The sequence below is a fragment of the Didymella exigua genome (assembly GCF_010094145.1).
Source record: "Didymella exigua CBS 183.55 unplaced genomic scaffold M421scaffold_12, whole genome shotgun sequence".
Taxonomy (NCBI): Eukaryota; Fungi; Ascomycota; class Dothideomycetes; order Pleosporales; family Didymellaceae; genus Didymella; species Didymella exigua.
The window spans coordinates 698,711-719,842 of NW_022984786.1; the positions used below are offsets into that span (position 1 = coordinate 698,711).

The window sequence follows — 21,132 nt, forward strand, 5'->3', positions numbered from 1 at the left end:
AGTGTTGAAGAACTAGCCATCTTCAGTTAGCTGTATTAATACTGTTCAGTCAGCAACAGAGGGCAAGCCATGACACTAATCCGAACCCAATTTTTGTGTAATTCTAGCAAGGGTATATCGTCTTCTCTCAGTTGTCATAGAGGTCGTCCTACTTTTCTTTACATACTCATATTATTCCCAACCTCTTCATAGACCCGACGTGCGCCTTGCTGTGTTTGCTTCCACCGACACCAATGTAGGTGTCTTTAGCACGGCCGATGATGTCGCCTCGCTGTCTATGGAAAGTGTTTTCCAGTCGCGCAGCTACTGCATCACCTTCCACTCTTGCCACAAGGTGGCACACCCAGATCAGGCGTCTAGCGCTGATGAATCGATTCTCCATTAAAGGGCGAGTGATCGATACTTGAGTGACAGACTTCGTGAAAAGGGGGCCGAGCGGAAGTGAGTTCGATTCGAGATACTTGTACAAGTAGTAGACGCATCGCCATGCTGCGCGCTGTGTAAGGGATGTGTCCTTGGAGTAGTGGTGAGCAAGTTGGTGTACCAGAACAATGCGCTCAATCAAAGGCAAGTCTGTGGCGGCGTTGCGGCGGTCGATGGGCAGAGCGTGGTTGGCTCTTGCGTGAACCAGGACATTTTGGAATTGACGGACCTCTTCCGTCATTGCTGGTAGCGCGTAGCCGACTCGGCTCAAGGCTTTGATTAGCCTCTTGCAGGCTTGTAGAGTGAGGGCCCTCTCTCGTGCCTGAGGTTTCGAGAGGCTCGTAGTCGGGAGTTGAAGCTCGGCAAGCTCATCGACGATGATTGACGCGAAGTCTATCTGCGTTGACAGCGGCAGTCCCTTCTCTTCCATTGTTCGTAGGCATCGCAGAAGTGTGGCGGAGCCGGCATGGCGAGCAACGAGTAGCAAAGCCAAGTCAATGAAAGCAGTATATGCCTTAGGCTGTGCCTGCAGCTGAACTAGGACGTCGGCTACAGCGTTTTGGACTCGAGGCAATGTTCTCGCAGAATGTTGTATCTGCAAATCGATGCCTCGACAAAGAAGCACCGCTTTGACAAAGTATTTTGGGGAATCCGGATATGGCGACCACTTGCCGTTGCCGTGCACACCTAGTGTTCCTGCCAGCGAACTTAGAGCAGCATCCAGCAGCATCTTGCCAGTATCGCCTTTCCCGTCGACCTGGTGTACGAGACGTAGCCATGTTTCCATGTTGTGGCTTGTAATCCTTTTGGCAAGACGCAGTGTGATTGCGGGGACTACACTAAGCAATTGATGGCGTGGCATGTAGGACAAGGCACGCTCTGCACCTGCAAAGCCATCCGGTGCCGCAGCAACGTTGCGAACTGTGGAGAGAACGACTTCTTGGACTCGCTTTGTCTCGTCGAAATGGGACAGCAGCAAATTGTTCTCAGCACTCTCACTGAGATTCAGTGCAAGTCTGTGCAATGTCTTCAGCTCTGTGTGTGGAACGCGGTTGCCCATCCGTTCAATCAAATGCAGCAGGATGCAATCCTGCGCTTCTGTTGTTGACTTTCCCGCCTCTGTTGCCGATTGTGCCATGATTCTAAGGACACGATGAACGAACGGTTTCCTTCTCTTGTGTTCAGTCTCCCATACCATGTCGAGACTGTCCATAAATGCCGCGCAGTCACTTGGCCTCTGAAGTGGATTCAAGACGCGGAGTAACCGTCCATCGTCTTCAAGCAGAACTCGCAGCACAGGAACGGGGCTACCTCCAGCCGAGTCCAGATGTTGAAGTACCGCCGAAGAGTACTGGCATAAGTAGAGCGTAGAGGGTAAGTTCCGCTCAAAAAGCCCTTTCAAGAGTCCTTCCACCACCGGAGTGGAGCTGCCGCTTTGCGCGGCTGCAAAGCCGGCTTTGAAGCTGTCGAGACTTCGCTCAAGTTCGTTGCGGCTAATGCAGGCAGGCTCGGTCGTGGGTAGGTCCCATGACAGCATATCAATAGCACCAGAACTTTCATATTTATCTGCAAGCTGCGCAGATTGATGTGTGAGGGCTTGTGGGAGATTGCGGTCGGCAGAGTTCGGGTCGATGGCCGAGCATCGAGACTGCGCGTCTGCGGAGGGCGTATCGTCCCAGGCAGGTGAGACTGCGGTATGTTAGCCAGTGTACATAGTGTCTACTTCATAGTTCTGCACGACATACATGAGCTCACTCCTGGTAAATTCCTGGGTAACGATGGCGGCTCATATCTCCATGAAGTCTGCGGGTTCGACCGGTATCCGAACAGCGCCCCGAGGCTGAACAAGGTGGGGAAGCTATCCTGCGGGTAGTATCCAGCTGAGGCTGTCATGCGACGCTTCGCAGCTCTCTTCCTAGCCTCCAATGGCCCGGGAACATTGCTGCCATGGCGCCTTTGTTGTGGACAGGTGCTGTAGAAAAATCGATGTACCGCCAATGACAGGACCTCGTCAGGAACCCAGATGTGCTGCGGAGCGGGAGACTGGAGCGATTGCACTGCTCGCTGGCAGGCAATTGGCGGACGGCGCATCAAGCAGAGTGCTGGTCATGAGAGTGCTGCCATCCTATAGCTGCCGTGAGCACATGTCGCGTTGGAGCTCTTGGACGCGTTAGTGCAGATATCACGTGATTAAGTTTTGATTGGTCGAGATTCAAGCTCTCCGTCCAGCATCTCAAGATGAACCTCCTTGAGTGACGTCCAATCATGCAATGGAGCTTCCATGGTGACATACTCATGGTGACATACTCGAAGTATACTCACGTGCATGTGTATCATCGCTGCTCTTTCGGCTGCTGATTATCCCAATTCGGTAACATTTTGCCGTCGTTACACGGCTCGAAGTCAAGCAACCCAGTGACACCTGCCACTGTCTCTAGAATCAAGTGAAGCCAATGCATCATGCACGCTGTACAGGCGGCAGATTGGCGTTGGCAGTCACAGTGATGCAGTGATACACGATCGCAGCCGGGTTGAAAAGCTGCATTATTAGGAGGTGTTCAATCCGTCTGCAGGAGCAGTTCGGACGAGGTCATCTCCACATGACACAGGTCTTTCTGGCAGCCGGCCCGCAGGCCACCGGTCGAGATTATCGCTTCTACCGGCTCTGTGTGGAAGTCGTCGCGTTCATCGCAGGGGCTCGATGCGTCCCCACCGCCGTTCCTTGATGATCCATAGCAGCAGTCGTCTCCATCACGGAGAACATTCTCGACCGCGAACTATCCCTCGGAAGGGGCAGTGATGCACGTTTTGCGTGCAAAACTACACCTGGATACAGGCAACGTCAGCACCAGCGGCCACCAAAGTAAGCGCTCGCGCTGTGCAGAGGGCCGCGCGGTTGGCCGAGCGCCCGTCACGCCGGGCTTGGAGCTGGATGTGGCTTGAAGTTGAAACGAATGGCAGCAGTTGTGGAAAACGGCAGGGGAGGGCGGCCAATAGGCGCGGGAGAGGACCTGGTTAAGCCAGGAACCGTGGCATGGTGCCGTGGTGGACCGCTTGCGTCGCCCTCTCACGCACACAACACCGAGACGGCCGGGCACGCAGTCAAAGAAGGCGCTCGTTGTGTGCACACTCATTAATGGAGAGCTGTGTAAATCCCCCGATGCGGTCAAGGAGAGACAGGCTGCATTTTCAGCCAGGCACAGTGCTTTCAACACGCTCTACGGGCCTAGATACGCAATGGCCTGAGGCCCAACAAAGCAGGCCGGACTCAGGAATCCGTCGCGCGGCCACTTGGCAGGCTAGACACCATTCGCGCCAACCGCTTCGGGCGTTCACCCCTTCACGACGGGTCCACTTCACCGCGCGCCCAAGCCTCCTCGCTCCTCACACCCACCCAAGTCAGTCCTTGTAGTTCGCTGCTCGCCATCACACTCGTTTCTGCTTTGTTGTTTGTCCATCGACACTGCCCACTAACACACAGCGAGCGACCCGCGTTCCTTTCTTTGGCAGCTGCTCGACACCAAGGGGTAAATCCGAAACTTCATTCCGGGCCTCATTAACCGCGATTCCAACACGCTGCGTTTCAAATTTGGCAGTCGAGGGCATCGTTGAACGAGTCCACTGCATCGCAGCTGTCAACTGGGCCTGTCTTCCTTGCGACTCTACGACACTGGATCGAAGACACAAACAATCCACTCTACCCCATACTCGCTACCAGCACCTGAGCTTTCACCCGCACCCAGCCACCCACTCGCCCATCCACCGCCATCACCCGGACGGTCCCGTTGAGTGAAGCCCATCGGACGGCCTCACCCTCCTGCGACCTACCCCGGACGAACCTCACTGCCTGCGTACCCACGGCCTGTCGCTGACGCAGACGGCAGTCGATACGAGTCGCTCGTACAGTGCAACGTACGGCAGAACTCTCACCTCGCCGACACCTCGTCGACGCATCCCACAATGGTCTCCTTCAAGTTCACATCCGCGCTCATCGCGGCAGCCATGATGATGATGGCCTCCGCCGACTCCGATGACTTCTGGAGCACCGTAACAACACCCTCGGCCGTTGCGTCGCCGACCACCACCCTGGCTGCCAGTGCCATGTCGACGATCGGCTGCTTCGAGACCGGAACACCACTGTCCAACTATGGTTTCTACGAGTTCCAGAGTCCTGGTAACTGCCAGCTGGTCTGCATCGAGAACGGCAAGAACGTTCTCGGTCTTGCAAATGGTGTCGACTGCTGGTGTGGAGACAAGATCCCAGCAAAGGACTGGCAGGTCGATAACAGCACTTGTGGCACAACCTGCGGAGGAACAGATAAGGAATTATGTATGTGATCGGCCAGACACGGCTATGACGAACCTTTGCTAACTCTTGGCAGGCGGTGGAGCTAACAAGCTCTGGGTTATGCTTACCGGAAACACTCGCAATCAAGTCCCCTACTACGAGATCGCTTCGGACTCCTCGTCGTCAGGAAAGAAGTCATCAACTGCAGCACCCAGCTCAACCGCCGCCTCCTCTGCTACTGCCAGTCCGTCAAACTCTGCTTCCAGCGATAGCGATTCCGACAGCAAGCCCAACACAGCCGGCATTGCCGCCGGAGTGGTAGTCGGTGTCGTTGGATTGGCCGCGATCGTCGGAGGAGTATGGTTCTTCTTGCGACGCAGACGCCAGCGTCAGGCCGAAGAGGACTACCGCCGCAACGCAGCCGGCGTGAACGACTTCATTAACGGCGGCAAGACCAGCGCCTCTTCCATGAACGACTCGCGCATTGACCCCAGCTTCATGGACCGAAGGCAAAGCAATGGCAGCATTGCGGATAACGAAGACTACTCGAGGAGGATATTGAAGGTATGCCGTGACGTCGATGGTGCAAACAAGGGTCTGTACTAATGCGTGCTTAGGTCACCAATGTATGAGGGCAATGACGATGGCACCTGGCAACCTTACCCCATCGACTACATACCGCCAGCACGCATCTCCTTTCACGACTGAATTGGAGTTTACTTTGATGACTACTCAATACCCCGATAAAACTTCGCTAATCCTCACTACCTTCTCTTGTCTCGCATTTGCGGTGCGCGACCACGCTTGACGACGAGAGTAAGAAAATACTTCTGCATTTGAGCCCTTGTGATGGGCGTTGACTGCTCCCTTTGAACAACGGAATACCCAACGTTGGCTAGGGCATTTCCTCTGTTATATATCTCCGAGCTTTTCGAACCACAACTGGCGTTAAGGGTGTTAGATTATGGACAATCAAATGGGCGATACAGTATCTTAGCGGTGTTACGATTGGTACTTTTCCTATTCTCTTTTCTCGGATCGTGGTTTTGTCCATGCCAACGTGCCCTGCCTGCCTGCACCTTGCCATCTTCAAGATCCTCTGCCCCACGTCATCTCCTTCAACTTAGTCTCTCTTCCCACAGCTTCTGCCTATCTACTCCACCTGGCACACCAAAAGTCCCTGTTCTGTAGCGTTGTAGCGTCAATAAAGTGTCTGCCATCTCGACCCCCAAGGCCAATACCAATTCCAACAACTATGCTTTCTAGGTGACCTTCAGCTACCATGCTTACAACAGGAATCAAATGCCTTTCACAGTGTCCTCTCCCACAAGTACGCGAGCAGTATGGCCTCGCAATATTTATCCCGTCCAAATCCCGCCCAAGCCGAATCCGACCAGCCTGTGACAACACGACGCACGTGGCTGCAATAACGATCAGCACAGACGCGGAGGCGCGCATGTGCGATCGCCCGCATCCACGACATATGTCAAACACCCACAACCGACATCATACACACCGGCTGCAAAAGAAAGTTCTGCGTTGCTGGGCCACCAGATGTGCTGCTGAGGATTCAGGAGCGAAAAAGGCATTGTGCACGCAGTGTTTGAGATTTTCCAAGAATGCATTCTTTGTGCATGGGCATCTGGACTGGGCGTTTCGTGGCGAAGATCGCCACGGGTCGGTTGGAGCGCTGTGGTGTGGCTGGTGCTTGCAGCCGAAATGAGCATGCGCATAAAGTGAGGCGCAGCGTCGGGGGCGCAAGGAGAATTGTCTTGTTGCGGAGTGTGTATCTCCGGCGGGTTTTTATGTCGGCGATAGGAGATGGGCTGAAAGTGTGGGGATTTGTGAATGCTTTGGCAAGCTGCAGCTCCCTCGTCAGTACCTATAGTTCTTGGAAGGAGCTAGTGAGTGAATCAATTGCTTCGCAGTAGATGCGAGCTACAGCATTATGACACAGCGAGCAATATTGAAGTTCCAGAAAGAGGAGTTGATAGGAACAAGCGTTGTGTCTACTCTCCAGACTCTACAGGTAAAGCTTGCAACTGACCGGTAATACCACTTGCCTCCATTAACCGGATACTTGACCACCTTCATCCTTTTCGCGGTAGTACACTTCCGGTTGATCTTTAGTGATCGCTGTAGTGATCACAAAGCTCGGCACTGCTCCGAGCCCTGTGTCGGTCAAAGCGCCCCTTCACTGACAGTTCGAGACTCAACTTTGAATCAGTAGTCTATTCGATCTCGACACGTGTGCTGTCATTGTTATTACACACGTGTCTGTGCAGACACTAGTGCAGTTCATTACTGTATTGTATTAAAGGCATGCATGAGGTTTATGCGTGGCTTCATTGAACCACTCGATTGCACCAAATCGAGTGTTACCGACCTTGTAGGGTGGTGGCGGGTTAGGCATGTTCTTTATACTGATTTCGTTTCCCTCGTACTCCTTCAACGACTTGGTTTCGAGCTCTCTTGCTTCGGAGCCTAGCAAGAGCCTGATCTTCGCTCGTGCCCAGCATGAGATGTCTCAGAGTCAGAGATGTGAGATAAGCAACGCAATTTTCAGGGGGTCGTTGTGGACAGAGGAGAAGTTTGTTTGTTCGGCCAGTATGGTGTTGTGACTCAATTCCAGTCAAGTGTAAGGTACGGGAGAGTTGCAAGGCGGTAGCGTAGCCATTCACGGGAGGCGAATAGCTGGATGTTCAAACCGGTAAGTTCAAAGTTCGTGTCAATCACCAGCTCTGCGATGTTGTTAGAAGTGCTGAACAAGACGGAAATGACGACTTGGTAACCTCGCCATGCTTCTCAGGTTGCCCCCAAGTCACCTCAAATTCTTGAAGTGTCCCTGTGGAAAGTTCGTCTGGGTCGCCCTTTAAACCAGAACCAGGAAATTGGCATCTGGAACCCAGGGGGCAGGAAGTGAAAATTGGCGTGGAGAAGGTGGGAAAGAGAGATTTGATGCACAATGTCTTAGATGATACTCTTTCTCTCGAGGGTTGGAAGGGATATCCAGGCTAGAGTGGGCATATACACACCCTTCTCACATTATCATTTGTTGGTCACCGTAGAAGCTATTGTATAAACCGAAACACTCCTTTGACGACATACGCTTGATGCTGCCGCCCTAATGTTCTTGTGATCGAGCTAATCTACCATTCGTCCAAGTTGTCTGTCTGATCATTAATTTTATGGAGGGACTTTCAAAATATTCTTTCGCCTCCGCCTCCAAAGCAAACTTCCTCTCTAAGTCGGACTGCATCGGCTCTCGACAAGTTCATGCGCTGAAAGAAGTCCAGCCTGTCGTCCCATCTCACGGAGCTTGGCACGATACTTTCTTTCTTTGCGATGCAGCGGCAGGCGTCAATATTGAGTGCTATCTGGTGAAAGAAAGACGCGAGAGATCCAGAGGCTGACGAAATTGTGCACGGCGCGATTGAAGAGGCGCACCCTTTTCAGGTCTCGTTATGGTAGAGAATCATAGATGAGGCTTAACATGTTCACAGGATGTGAGATGAAGTTTATGATGAATGTTGGATGTTGTAAGAGTGATGTGCGGGGTGATTGTGTGAGGCGATGCTACCGGTATTGTTGCGGTATCAAGTGCAAATATAAAACGAGTGTATTCTGTTGTTCTGTGCTGTTGTTCTGCCTGTGTCTGGCCTGTCGAAGGCTGGCTGCGGGGTCTGTTTTGCATGACGTGTTTGTGATGCAGCTGAGGTAAGAGGTGCTCAGCAAAGCAGCACTAGACCACCGCCAACAAACACGTGATCTGCTTCTCCTCACAACCAATACAGGTATTCTGTGGCACAGAAAGCCAGCTTCAATGCAAATGAAGACGCCTCACTTTCGAGGAAATCGATCCTCTTGGTGATCCACAGGCTCATATTGTCGACCTCCAGTCATTGCTTGCTAGACTCGCGGCAACAGCAAGAAGCCAAGTACATACAACAGCGGGTATTTGCTAGTGGTCACCCATCTAACTACTAATCCGCTGATGCGTTGCCTGTATAGGGCTCAACGAACGAGAAGCGTTGTTATATCTTGCCTAGTGGACAAAAAGACACTGAAAAGTTCTGTTCACGGCCATTTGTAGTCTCTCTAGAAGCGAGACCCTACGGTTGGTTTGTGAGCATCCGCAAACAGAAATTAATAGTCATCAAGTTGTGCTACACTGCGTACTTGCAGGACGCCTTACCATAGGTAACGTGGCGTAAACTAATCCACTAGAGCATTACGCGCGGATAGCGACGCCACGCATATGAAGCGGCACTAACCAAAACAGGTCTGTAATCTCCTGCTCCTGGCTTCACGTCTTCAATGAGATCGCTTCTCCTTGCTCTGTTGCACAAATGGGACGGTGAGCTTAGTTCTCTCTATTCTGATGACTATAAACATTTCAAACTCTACCGTCTGTTGTGGCTTTGGTCAGGACACAGCTTCGAATACTGAGCATTTAGCTGCCTTGGACCTGAGTGCTTAGTGCAATCTCCACCAAGCAGGCACCGTGGCTTTGAAGGCCCTCCACTTCTTCCATGGCTAACTCAAGAAGCTTGCGATTGCTCTTCAAAACCATCGTGTTACTTACAGCTATCTTACTTCTCGTCCTTGGATTCGGTTTCGTCCGGTACAGCGACCGTGTGTTACGGACACAGCCCATTAGCACTGGGAACCTCAATCCTCCTCCAGAGGGTCGGTATTCCTTTGTTCGGTTGAATGATATGGAGAGCTTACGATTATTAGAGAAACCGGGTGGCGTGCATATTGCCATTTCGCCCGCCACAGTTCCAACCGGTCTGCCAAGGAAAGCAAATGACACTCTTCTCGCGCAATCACCAGCATATATCCAGGCCATCTTGAACACATCAGATTCACAATTTGCTCATCTGGAGTGTCCACAGCCGAATCTTGACCGTTATACTTACCTGAGATATCCACCGGATCTATCTGAAGCCTCCCAGCATCCCAGGTTTTTCTTCGCGCTTGATCTACATCAATGTGTCTACCTACTTCCACGATTGCTTGGTTCAATCGTAGAAACAATCAAGTTCCTCGGTCCGAAAAACTGCGTGCTTTCCATCGTAGAAGGCCGATCCAATGACGGCACCTTCGAAGTCCTTGACGAGCTTCGTCCCAGCTTGCAAGCCCTTGGTGTGAAGTACTCCTTGCAAACAAGCGATATCAATCCCACGGCTCTGGGACAAGACCGCATCGAAGCCCTCGCAGGCCTGCGGAACCTTGCCTTGCAGGACCTTCTCGCCTACCCAGCGCAATACGACCCGGACACCACCATCGTCTTCCTCAATGACATTGCGGTCTGCATGGAGGACATTTTAGAGCTCCTCCACCAGCGAAAATTGCAAGAGGCCGATCAGACATGTGCCATGGACTGGACGTATGTGGGCGACAACCCGACATTCTACGATGTCTGGATCGCGCGCGGTATGACGGGCGATACATTCTTCAAAATCCCCAAAGATGGGAGCTGGGATTCCGCCTGGAATCTCTTCTGGAACGACGATAAGGCGCGCGCGCGGCTTACTGCCGCAAAACCCTTCCAGGTGTTTGCGTGCTGGAACGGCGTCACCTCGTTCACTGCAAAGCCGCTGTTAGATGGGCGCATTAAGTTCAGGGCACGTGGGCCGGGTGAGTGCTTCCAGGGCGAGCCGAAGCTGTTTGCTAAGGATATGTGGGCGAAAGGATATGGCAGGATTGCGGTGGTGCCGAGTGTGAATGTGGAGTATAGTGATGAGGCGACGAGGAAGATCAAGGCGCTTAAGGGGTATGTGGCGAGACATGTTGCGAATGAAGGGGACGATGAGATAATTGAGTGGGAGACGAAGCCACCGGAGAAGGTGAAGTGTATGCCGGATTATCAGCACCAGACTTTTGTCGATTGGGATGAGGGACTGAGGCCGACAGTTCCGGAGGCAGAAAATGAGAGATAGTGCACACATGCATTTGCATAACATCCGCACAACGTCTGCATACTCAGTGCGGATGCTTTGTCCACGCTTGGTTGTTGAGCAGATGCAAGACATGAGTGACAGGTGTACGAAATTTGCACATTATTAACGTTAGCGACCGCCAGCCACGGACTCACCTTTCTGCCCCAATCGGTCATACTACCCTATTTCGCTCCTAGCGTATTATCGTCCTTAAAGTTGATTAGAGCTTGCGGATGGCAGAGACAGCAGATATGAGAGACGAAAGCAACAACAGATAATCGGCGGTCGCCGTCTTGATAACGACTCCAAGGGCTGTATCTTGTCATCCGGCTTAGTGTTCTTGTGAGTACAGAGCAAATAGATCAGTAGAAGGCGTGACTTGTTGGATGCGTGGATAGTGAGAACGGGGAGGCGTATCACGGCGTCCTCATGTGAAATAGAACAAGCTGTGGTGAGGCCGGGTCTGTACAATCGGGCAGGGACTAACCACCTGGCTTGCCACACTATGGTAGCAGAGAAGATTGGAGACGACAACACAATCATCATCAATATCATCAAAATGCATTAACTTGTATTCAACATACAATCTGACACCTTAATACAGTACCACGGCAGACGGCAGATTGGGAAGGAGAACCTGTTTCCAACGTCCTGTGGTCGTATGTGAAGTACTAGCACTGAGCAGGGTGTTACACATCAATTCGCACGCAAAATCAGTGTCGTATCCATGAGTAAAGATTTCGCCCGGCAGCGCAGTCTGAGCTGCACTTGTTGCATTCTTCATTCGTTCGTTACATCATTACTGTTTTACGTCCATCGGCAAAGCCCTTACTTACTAGATCCAGCCCCGCGTCGCAAGTGTCTTACTGCTAATGAGTGTGGGAGGCATGTCCGCCCTGGACACCCAAGTCGTGAGCGAGCTTGCTGCCAGCCTTGAAGGTACCGTCAGGGTTTCGGCCGTTGTCATCGCTGCTGCCACCGTGCTCGTGGGAAGCATGCCCGCCCTTGACGCCGAGATCGTGAGCGAGCTGGCTTCCGGCCTTGAAGGTGCCGTCGGGATTGCGCTGGAGGCTGTTAGCAGGAACCTTAAGATCTGAGGCGGCTCAAAGACTCTTACACCGCTGTCGTTGCTGTTGGCGCCGCCGGTAATGTCGTGGTGAGCAGCATGACCGCCCTGAGCGCCCAGCTCCTTCGCGAGCTCTGAGCCCTTGGTGAAGGTGCCGTCTGGGTTGCGGTCCGGGCGGTCGGAGTTGCCGAACTCGTGGTGATCACTTTGAGATGCGTGACCGCCCTTGGATGCGATCTCCTTCAGCTCATCTTTGGGAAGGTTGGCGAAGTTGGCTGGGTTGCTGGAGGCCATTTTTAAATGTGTTGTAGAAGGTTGAAAGTAGTTGAGGTTGAGTGTAGACGAAGCTGGAGGTTTCAAAGCAAGTTGGTATAGAGCTTTCAAGGTGAGAGAAACTCGACTGTAATATACCCCATGTTCACTCTTTCTCCACAAACTCTGACGTGATGCGGCCTGGCAATAACAAGCATCCAGTAGGCAAACAATGGTCTAGAAACACAGGGAACACACATATCGTCTGCCATTGCCTCTGATTCGATGAATAGAAAAGTTTTGGAGGGGCATCTTGATGTCAGGCCGTCGCAGCCTGTTCGTATCCCTGCTGTTGTTTGTTCACTCCAGTCAGGAGGCGTGACATCATCCTTGGTACCGGTAGCGACGCGAGAATCACGCGAAACGTGGGCGCGAGACCCCGTGCGATGAGGTTGAGCTAGCCTCTTACATCGATCCGGAGTCCACTCCGATATCGAACGTCACGGTTGCGCGTTGCTCCTCGCTGCTGTGCGACTGAACATTCCTCATTCAACTGTCTGCGATCGCAGGTACGCATAAGTCATTTAATCGAGACAGAATCCGTCCTCTGTTACCTCAAACCCTTCCATTCAGGCCTTCGACACGATACACTGCCGAAATGAGTCTCAAGCGCAAGGCTGCTGAGGCCGCGACCGACGCGACGAAGAAACCAAAGCCAAATGGAAGCATCACAGCCTTCTTTGGCGCACCAAAGCCTTCGCCAAATGCTAAAGCCGCATCTGCTGCAGCTGCAAAGTTTGACAGAGACGCGTGGGTCTCAAAACTCACAGAAGAGCAGAGGGAACTGTTACAACTGGAGCTCGATACCCTGCACGAGAGCTGGCTCCCATCTCTCAAAGATGTGCTTGTCAGCCCACAATTTCTAGAACTCAAGAGATTCCTGAAAAAAGAGCTCAGCAGCGGGAAGACGGTCTTCCCTCCCATGAAGGACGTGTACTCATGGTACGTTCTCCAAGTCGCGCTGTGCTGAAGTCATATGACTGAAACCGCTGCTTAGGTCACGACACACTCCTCTCAACACCGTCAAAGTCGTCATCACAGGGCAGGATCCCTATCACGGTCCAAATCAGGCTCACGGCCTCTCCTTTTCTGTTCGTCCTCCCACACCTGCGCCCCCGTCCCTCCAAAACATCTACAAGGCTCTGAAGAAGGACTACCCTGATTATCAGCCCCCGCCAAAGAAGGGGGGTCTTTTGACGCCATGGGCAGATCGAGGAGTCCTGCTGCTGAACACATGCTTGACTGTGCGCAAAGGAGAGGCGAATTCGCATCAGGGCAGAGGCTGGGAACTGCTGACACAGAAGATCATTGATACAGTCGTGAAGGTGCGCAGCAACGGTGTCGTATTCATGGCATGGGGCTCGCCGGCTCAGAAAAGAACTGTTGGCATTCCTGTGGATAAGCACTTGATTTTGAAGAGCGTGCACCCAAGTCCACTAAGCGCAATGAGGGGATTTGTGAGTTTGCATACCTGCAGTGTCGTATCATCCTACTGACCATATTCAGTTCGACTGTCATCATTTCACCAAGGCCAATGAGTGGCTGGTGCAGCGCTATGGCAAGGATGGCGGCATTGATTGGGACCTCAACGTGGACCCCAAGGACGTCGTCGAGCCTAGGAAGACCGGTCAGCCCACCAATCTAAAGGACAAAGCCGAGTCGAAAAATGACGCGAATGTGAAGGAGAACGAGGCACTGGTGCTGGACACGAAGACAGCGCAGGGCGAAGCCACTGAGAATGGTGCCAGTGATATGGTCGCTGACCCCGAGGCGGAAATCGATTCGGATGAGGAAGCCGCGCTAAGAGAAGCAGGACTCTGATCGCGAACCTATAGCAACTACAAGGAACCAACTATTTACAGCGAACCTCGCGCGAACAGATATTTCACAGAGGACGTGCTGTTTGCTATTGGAGGTGTCATCGCAGGAAACACAGGGTCAAGTGGTGCAGTGTACGCGCCCCCTCTCAGTACTGAGTTCCGACGAGTATCCGACAGTGGTTGTCTGGGTTGAAACCAAGGGCCAAGACTCGCCGCACACAAGGGTCCATTGACAACGGTATAAAACAACTACACTTCCATCCTCCAGATCAATTTCCCATCTACCCCTGAGTCTTGTTCAACATGAACAAGGCACTTGCAGACAAGAGTGCAGTGCTTTCAGATGGCGCCAGCAGCAAGAGCCTTGGGAGCGTTACATTTGAGAGGCGGAGACCTATACTGGCAGGAGCAAGATCGGCGTAGGTAAGAGCAATCTCGCCGTGAACAGCAGAGACTGCCAGCTTTGAAAGAGTAAGACGACCTCGTCGAACCTAGTTATATGAGATCGGAACGAGGAGTTGAGGGCGAGCTGCTAAGCCGCAGACAGTACAAAAGACGGTGTGTGGGCCCTGCCATGTAGGACTATAAGCATTGGGACTCAGAGAACAAGAGTTAGCTCCTCATATTGAGTACATCTACAAGACCACAAAGGGCCACTGTGCAACCAGACAGGTATTAAGCGACTGTTATGTATACTATTGCCGGCCATCGTCAATCCCTATGCGTAGTGCTATCCAAGACAACCGTTACCACCGCAAGTTCCTGCTCAACCTGGCCGACACACAGCCAGCAAGTGGTGTACTGCCGCACAACAGGCTGGAAACATACCACGAGGATGAGACGAGTTGGAGGATGTACCGGGGCGAGCCTGTCACGGAGACTAAGAGCATTGAGGAACCCTTGATTGACTTGCTGGGATGAATTCGGCATAAGTCAAAGCGCGACACTCGCAAATGTCTGTTACTACGAGAAAGACATGTAAGAGTTGATAAGAGGTCGGATGCATACATGAGAAGGGAAAAATCGCTCAACCCGTTGTCCCTTGCTTCGCAGCTTATTCTGCTTTCCCCTCAGAGCCTCCAAGAAAGCTCTCTTTGGTGACATGTACTTCAACTCCATCCCCTCGCCACGGTTGCCGCACAATGATTCCCACACTCTCTTTTTCAAACAGTCTCGAGAACACATCGGCCGCATGATACGTAGCTGGGTCCCAGACGTTAAGACACAACCACCTGAACCGAGGTAAGTGATCTCGGATGTACGCGCCCAGCCCCGCATACGACTCCCCAATTTCGGTGATGCTGCAGTCCTCTTCATACGGCTGTAATAGCAAACTCAGGACCTACACATTCGCCCGTGCCGTCAGATTCAGGTGCTTGAGCCATTTGAGAGTCGCGTACGACTGGTATCTGCCTCTTGGACATGGACCGGCAAGGAAGAAGAAGTCGCGTTCACGGTATAGGAAGGGAAGTGCCTCTTCGTGAACTTGTTTGCAGACTCGTAGTATTGCTGCTGAGGGGTGGTCAAAGATCTCGTCTTCCGTGGCAGGCCGGAGGATGTTGAACTGCCCATGGGCCGCATGTAGGATCAATAGTCCTTCGCGAGGCGGTTTGAAGTGGACTTCTGGACCTAGACGTCGGAATCATGTGTAGATGTGTGATTTGTGTTGATCGTCTTCATCATTGACGTCCTCGCTGGCTTCTTCGCTTACTTCGTCCCAAGGGCAGGTGTAAAAGTCAATCTGCGTTAGCCCAGCGAACGTGGTGTTGCCTGGGTTCTCCAAATATAGCCAGTCTAGTGCGTAGTTGATGGTCGTAACGTCCTCTTCGAGATGCGATAGAAGGAGGTAGGCATATATTCGCTCACGTATCGAGATTGGAAGGTTGAGAAACCCGAGGTTTGAAGTTTTCTGTACGTGAGATGGCCACCCGAATCCTGCACATGAACGGCGACTACAAGCCCCTAGGTCAACTATGGATACCCCACTTCATTGCCCGCAACCCACGCGTCGCATCTATATTCGGTCAAACAACCAAGAGCGCAAGGACTACAGCAGCTAATAAGGACACAATACAAGCCTTTCTTGAGCTGTTTGAGCGGACAAGAATAGAGCTAGGCATACAGTATGAAGATATATGGAATATGGATGAGACTGGGGTAGCACTAGGGGTATGTACGAACGCCCGGGTGCTTGCAAGCTCTGCAAAGAAGAAGGCTCATATCCAATCCCCAGAGGATCGCGAATAGGTATTAATTATTGAGACCGTCTCAGCCGTCAGCGTCAACCTTCAATGCATGGTCATCTTCAAAGGCAAGCATCTACAATAAACGTGGTTTCCAGCAGAAGGTGCTCCTAGTTGGCTCTATACAACCTCAGAGAATGGCTGGACGTCCAACTCTGGATATGAATAGTTGCAGCGTAATTTTAAACCAAACACTTCACCATCCTCTGGCGGCTATCGACTACTCCTTCTTAATGGCTATGGCTCTCATGTTCCTGTTAACTTCGTGTGGCTCTGCAAGGTTAACAATATACACCTCTTGTATCTCCCAGCTCATGCTTCACAACTGCAGCAGCCTCTGGATCTTACTCCTTTCTATGTTCTTAAAACACGCTATCGCAACGAGATCCAAGCTCTCTCTGCACTTGATGACGCAGCACCTCTCAAGAAGGACCTCTTTGTTATATCATATAACAAGGCAAGAGAAGAAGCTCTATCAGAGCGGGTTATACGAGCTGGCTGGCGTGCTGCTGGCCTTTGCCATTCAACCCAAATCTAGTACTGCTCTCATCCCAAGTAACTGGCCGGCCAGTTACTCCACTAGCAGCTAGTCAGGCCTTAACTACATCAGAACAAGTCTTAACACCCTTCAGAGCTCATAGGCTCTATACAAGGCCCAAATTCTGCTGCTGTTGTCAGAATCTCTCTCACGAAGCACCCAAATAGTGCTTGACAAGGCAGGCAAGGCAATTGCAAAGGCAAATACTCGAGCTGCCCAGCTTGAGGCTGAGAATCAACAACTCAAACATCAACTATATCACCGTCAGGTTACTCGTACAAGAAAGCGCGTTCAAGTTGATCTTAATGAGCGATTCAGCAACATTGAGAGTATACAGGCTGCTATTGACCGAGCAGCAGCTCTACAGGCTCAACAGGCAAGCACTTCAGCAGAAAAAGAAGCTCAAAAAGCTACTGCTGCTGCTGCTGCTCGTACTTTCAGTTCTATATGTACACAGCGGCAAACATAATCGTTGTTGCTAAGAAATCACCACTCTTTGTTGTGTAGCTGATTTGGGTGGCTGAACACTATATGGCCGAGCTTATATGGCGCCGCGTTCGTCACGAGAACAGCCGGCTCACCGGGCACCACACCTAGAATAGCATGGCGTGCAGACCGCCTTACATGTGAGGACGGCGACGAGCGTACAAATTCATATATTCGACCCAATAAGGCAATGCGCTCGCCTGACTGTGGTGGAAGCTGGAATGTGTGAGACCAGCTCACGCTTCGTGCTGACTGTGATACTTGGCCACTGGCTAGCCTCAACGCAAGCCCGCAACAAGGATCTACGCAGCGCGCAGAGTTCGAACAGCGCAACAGTGCACCAGTCGTATCGACGAACGAGCGCAATCCTGATGCAGTTGTTGCTGGCGCACACACCCTTCGCAAGCAACATATACAACAAATCACAGGGGGACAAAGGTATGTACCGTCCATTTTATTTACCTTCGCTCCACCAGGTTAAAAACCACGAAGAGAAGGGGGTAAGCAGACGCAATATGCTCTAACCTCCGTTTTCCCCTCCATCATCCTCATTTAAACGAAGAGCAGAGTGAATACGAAGGTTTTCAGTTTATGTAAAGAGGAACAAAAGTTGCAAGAGCCGCGCGGAAGTTGGAGAAACCGAGATTTGCGATGACTAACCAACGCTACGCCGCTTTGGGTGGCATCCAATCAGTGAGTTGGAGATGCATTTGCGAGCGTGATGATGGTGGGGCTGAAATGGTGGGGTTGGGACTTGTTTGTAAAGGTAGCAAGACTGGAACTGTGACTCTTGCATCAAAAAGTAGGCCTTTCCGTGCGATTTGCTGAAAGGTATGCAGTGAATCAAGGATCCATAAAATCTAAGTCGTGAATTCTAACGCCGAAGTTTTCGTTTCCTACAAAACCCCTCCGCTACCAAAATCCAATCGTACAACACCAAACAAAGCACAACACACGACCACCGATACACCCACCACTCGGCCTCACACACGAGTACAAGTAGACACACGTCGCCCTAAACCGCCTTCTACACATCACGCGCACCGTCACCATGTCTTCAGCACGCGGTCGCGGTGGCAAATTCAACAAGGCGAAGCGCGGAGGCGGCAAGCACTTCTCGAGAGATCTGCAGCCACTGAACGCAGAGGGCGAGGTCATGGGCATGTGGGGCGTACGTATCACACAGCGTCCATGGACGAAGCACGATAATTAACAAACACAGGAGCAGCCCGAGAAGGTCGATAGGGAGTCGAGCGATGAGGACTCCTCCGAGGAGGAATCTAGCGAGGACGAGGACGGCGAGCCAAAGCAGCAGGAAGAGCTCACCCGCGAGCAACGCCGCGAACAGGCCAAAGCCCGCAAGCAGGCAGCGATAGCAAAGAAGAACCAGAAGGTCCCTGAGGCTGGTGACCTGCCCTCATCAGACGAAGAGAGCAGCGACGACGACAACATGCCCGCGAACCCCAACCACACCGCCAAAGCCCGCACTCAGGCCGCGAAAGCTCCTGTCGACCCTGAAGCCGCACCAGCCGCCGCCACCGCCAAGGGCAAGGGCAAGCAGGACACCTCTCAGCTGTCTCGTCGCGAGCGCGAGGCTTTCGAGAAGCAACAGGCGAAGGAGCGCTATGAAAAGCTGCACGCCGAGGGCAAGACTGACCAGGCGCGTGCTGATCTCGAGCGTCTTAAGCTTGTCCGGGAGCGTCGTGAGGGCGAGGCTGCGCGCAAGAAGGCTGAGGCCGAGGAGCGTGCGGAGCTCGACAAGGAGAAGGCTGAGCTTATGGCGCGCGAGGCTCGCAGGAGAGAACAGGCTATGGGCAAGGCCAACCGCCTTGCCAAGGGTGGAAAGAAGAAGTAAACTCTTGTTGAGGTTTACTCGACTTTGAGTGTGTATGTACACCAACTAGTGGTTGTGTATGTACTTGGGTTGGTACATTCTCTTTGCATAGCCAGCGAGTGGATTGGTTCACTGCTTTCGCAGCTGCTAGTAGTCCTCTATGAGCACATGGAAGATATGGACGAGAAGAGTTCCTGCCACATCTTTACCAGCTGCCAACTTGCGGTCAACAGGGCAGGTATGTCGAGATCAACGAGCAACTCACGTGTCTGCCAGCCCAATGTTCCTCGAAACCCGTATTTCATCTTGCGCCCTTCTGACATAATCTACACCTGTGCAGCGCACATCTCATAATAGGACTGAACGAAATGCAGCTTGAGCGATGTAATGTATTCGATCTGGAAGGGTTCAATGGCCGCGACTTCCTCGTACAACGGGTTTAGAAAGCCACGAACGCCCTCAGCCTTGCAGCCCCACCGGCCGGTGGCGCCCTAGATCTTCGACCTCAAACCATCGTCATCATCCACTCCAGCACATGAACACCGACATGCCTCCGTCGATACTCACCACCACGCGCCTACCATCTTGTCTGACACTGTCGAAGCCCGACAAAGACCATGGCTGAAGTCATATTCGCCGAGGAACAGTCCAACTATGAGACCTTCCGCGACTGTATGAGCGAACCAATCATGAAGGCACTTGCCCTGCCAGAGCAGAAAGAGAGAAACAAGAAGAAGCGAATAGCCAAGAAACGCGCCAAATACAAGCCTGTAGGCATTTTCGCGCCTGCAAGACTCCAAGTCGAAGCCCCTGAGACTGACAGCGCGCCTTCAGCAACAGATGCGGAGGACCTGGGCGAATTCATTGCGGTACAATTACAGCACATCTCAATGCTTGCACATTCAGCTGATAATACGAAGTATCTCAGCAGTCTTATATTCCCTTGCCTTCCTCTAGAGCTGCGCACGCTCTTGTATCCTCAATTCCGCGACTCGACCACCCTCCAAGAAGCTTATACAACGCCTCTGTCAGCCTCTACGTACGAGCACCTTCTCTCGACCGTCCCACCCGACGCGGTTGACAGCCTCGAATCCTACGCCCTGCTTCCCGCCAACAGCGACACGCACGACGCGAACCTTCTGCTCACGCCGGTCTTCACAGCATACTGCGCCGCCGTCACACTGCCCCCTCCGATATGGGCCACCACGCGCACCACAGAGTGCGAACTGTGCGAGCGGGACTGGGTGCCGTTGACGTACCACCACCTGATACCGAAGAGTACACACGATCGGGTTAGGAAGAGGGGGTGGCACGATGAGGATGTGCTGAACAGCGTTGCGTGGCTATGCCGGGCGTGTCATAGCTTTGTGCATAGACTGGCGAGTAATGAGGAGTTGGGCAGATATTACTATACCATGGATTTGATCAGGGAGGGAGGGGTAGACGGGGATGAGGAAAGGGCAAAGGAGGTTGAGGGATGGGTGAGGTGGGTCGGGGGCGTGAGGTGGAAGAGCAGATAGCAGGGAGAGAGGCGATGAGAAGATCGATGGCCTGGAGGAGGCGAGAACGAAGTTGCGCTCTTGTTCTGATCATGACTTAGCGGTGTTGATTCGCGCATATGGAGGGTGCGATCGCTGCAAATGTTTGGACAGGTGTGTACTTCGGCGACGACATCCAGTATATGGCCTGTCTCTGGGCGTGTGAGTCTTCGACTGCTGGCAATCAACAATTTCTTCCCCGCTCGTGTTCCTCACCAGGTGCCTATGGCGCATCTAACTGCCGAGTGCTGCATTCTCCATACTCATTACTCCGGTTTCGTACGCATAGCTAGCGATCACGCTTATGCACGTTTCTTTCGGACTCTGCAAACTCAAGTTCTTAGTCGTCAACTTCGCGGCGTAAGCCACTGCATGCCTTGACCAATTTCTTCGTTCAACTGGCGTTGTTCCCGTCAGGACAGCAAACACATTATGGGCGAAGTAGTCTATGAGAGGACCACGCGGACTCAGGTGCGGCTTGAACTAGTCTCAGAGACCGTAGAGGCAGTCGGTAAAAGTATCGAGCTTTGAGAGTTCTTGCTATTCGGCACCTCAGACTAAGGCGGTGTCTATGCGATCGGAAGTTAACGATAATCGCCATCAACGCGTCAGCATGTTGGTGTTGAGGTCAGTCTGGAG

The 21,132-nt window shown here is 52.4% G+C and overlaps 8 protein-coding genes across 8 annotated transcripts; 6 read left to right on the forward strand and 2 right to left on the reverse strand.

Moving 5' to 3' along the window:
• Positions 1-41: 41 nt before the first annotated feature.
• On the reverse strand, positions 42-2,544 carry M421DRAFT_420292 (uncharacterized protein; the record flags this gene model as incomplete). Its single annotated transcript, XM_033592425.1, has 2 exons — positions 2,169-2,544; positions 42-2,112 (listed from the first exon to the last, which is right to left on the reverse strand). Coding segments are annotated over exons 1-2 (2,287 nt in total), but the record flags the coding sequence as incomplete, so codon positions are not given.
• A 1,839-nt stretch (positions 2,545-4,383) lies between these two features.
• Positions 4,384-5,343, forward strand: M421DRAFT_92166 (uncharacterized protein; the record flags this gene model as incomplete). The annotated part of the gene is made up of 3 exons (XM_033598017.1): positions 4,384-4,753; positions 4,806-5,275; positions 5,329-5,343. The coding sequence occupies 3 exons, from the start codon at positions 4,384-4,386 to the stop codon at positions 5,341-5,343; spliced, it is 855 nt and encodes a 284-aa protein (XP_033449311.1).
• A 3,900-nt stretch (positions 5,344-9,243) lies between these two features.
• M421DRAFT_4879 (glycosyltransferase family 69 protein) lies at positions 9,244-10,656 on the forward strand (the record flags this gene model as incomplete). Its single annotated transcript, XM_033594757.1, has 2 exons — positions 9,244-9,400; positions 9,452-10,656. The coding sequence occupies 2 exons, from the start codon at positions 9,244-9,246 to the stop codon at positions 10,654-10,656; spliced, it is 1,362 nt and encodes a 453-aa protein (XP_033449312.1).
• Positions 10,657-11,378: 722 nt separating this feature from the next.
• M421DRAFT_420295 (uncharacterized protein) lies at positions 11,379-12,348 on the reverse strand. The gene is made up of 2 exons (XM_033592426.1): positions 11,774-12,348; positions 11,379-11,720 (listed from the first exon to the last, which is right to left on the reverse strand). Exons 1-2 carry the CDS (start codon positions 12,014-12,016, stop codon positions 11,526-11,528), a joined length of 438 nt encoding a protein of 145 aa, XP_033449313.1. The 5' UTR covers positions 12,017-12,348; the 3' UTR covers positions 11,379-11,525.
• Positions 12,349-12,632: 284 nt separating this feature from the next.
• M421DRAFT_62124 (uracil-DNA glycosylase) lies at positions 12,633-13,855 on the forward strand (the record flags this gene model as incomplete). The annotated part of the gene is made up of 3 exons (XM_033595943.1): positions 12,633-12,976; positions 13,032-13,491; positions 13,541-13,855. The coding sequence occupies 3 exons, from the start codon at positions 12,633-12,635 to the stop codon at positions 13,853-13,855; spliced, it is 1,119 nt and encodes a 372-aa protein (XP_033449314.1).
• Positions 13,856-16,006: 2,151 nt separating this feature from the next.
• On the forward strand, positions 16,007-16,719 carry M421DRAFT_390963 (uncharacterized protein). The gene is made up of 2 exons (XM_033589995.1): positions 16,007-16,023; positions 16,088-16,719. The coding sequence occupies exon 2, from the start codon at positions 16,235-16,237 to the stop codon at positions 16,685-16,687; it is 453 nt and encodes a 150-aa protein (XP_033449315.1). The 5' UTR covers positions 16,007-16,023; positions 16,088-16,234; the 3' UTR covers positions 16,688-16,719.
• A 1,453-nt stretch (positions 16,720-18,172) lies between these two features.
• M421DRAFT_4882 (uncharacterized protein) lies at positions 18,173-18,976 on the forward strand (the record flags this gene model as incomplete). Its single annotated transcript, XM_033594758.1, has 2 exons — positions 18,173-18,292; positions 18,344-18,976. 2 exons carry the CDS (start codon positions 18,173-18,175, stop codon positions 18,974-18,976), a joined length of 753 nt encoding a protein of 250 aa, XP_033449316.1.
• A 596-nt stretch (positions 18,977-19,572) lies between these two features.
• On the forward strand, positions 19,573-20,475 carry M421DRAFT_61491 (uncharacterized protein; the record flags this gene model as incomplete). Its single annotated transcript, XM_033595887.1, has 2 exons — positions 19,573-19,824; positions 19,876-20,475. 2 exons carry the CDS (start codon positions 19,573-19,575, stop codon positions 20,473-20,475), a joined length of 852 nt encoding a protein of 283 aa, XP_033449317.1.
• Positions 20,476-21,132: the final 657 nt, after the last annotated feature.

Bases quoted from the DNA above. Each gene is read 5' to 3' on its own strand.
- M421DRAFT_390963 (XM_033589995.1), top strand. From the start codon at position 16,235: ATGGCTGGACGTCCAACTCTGGATATGAATAGTTGCAGCGTAATTTTA.
- M421DRAFT_420295 (XM_033592426.1), bottom strand. From the start codon at position 12,016: ATGGCCTCCAGCAACCCAGCCAACTTCGCCAACCTTCCCAAAGATGAG. The intron at 11,721-11,773 runs GTAAGAGTCTTT...AACAGCCTCCAG, and splicing joins CCAACAGCAACGACAGCGGT to CGCAATCCCGACGGCACCTT.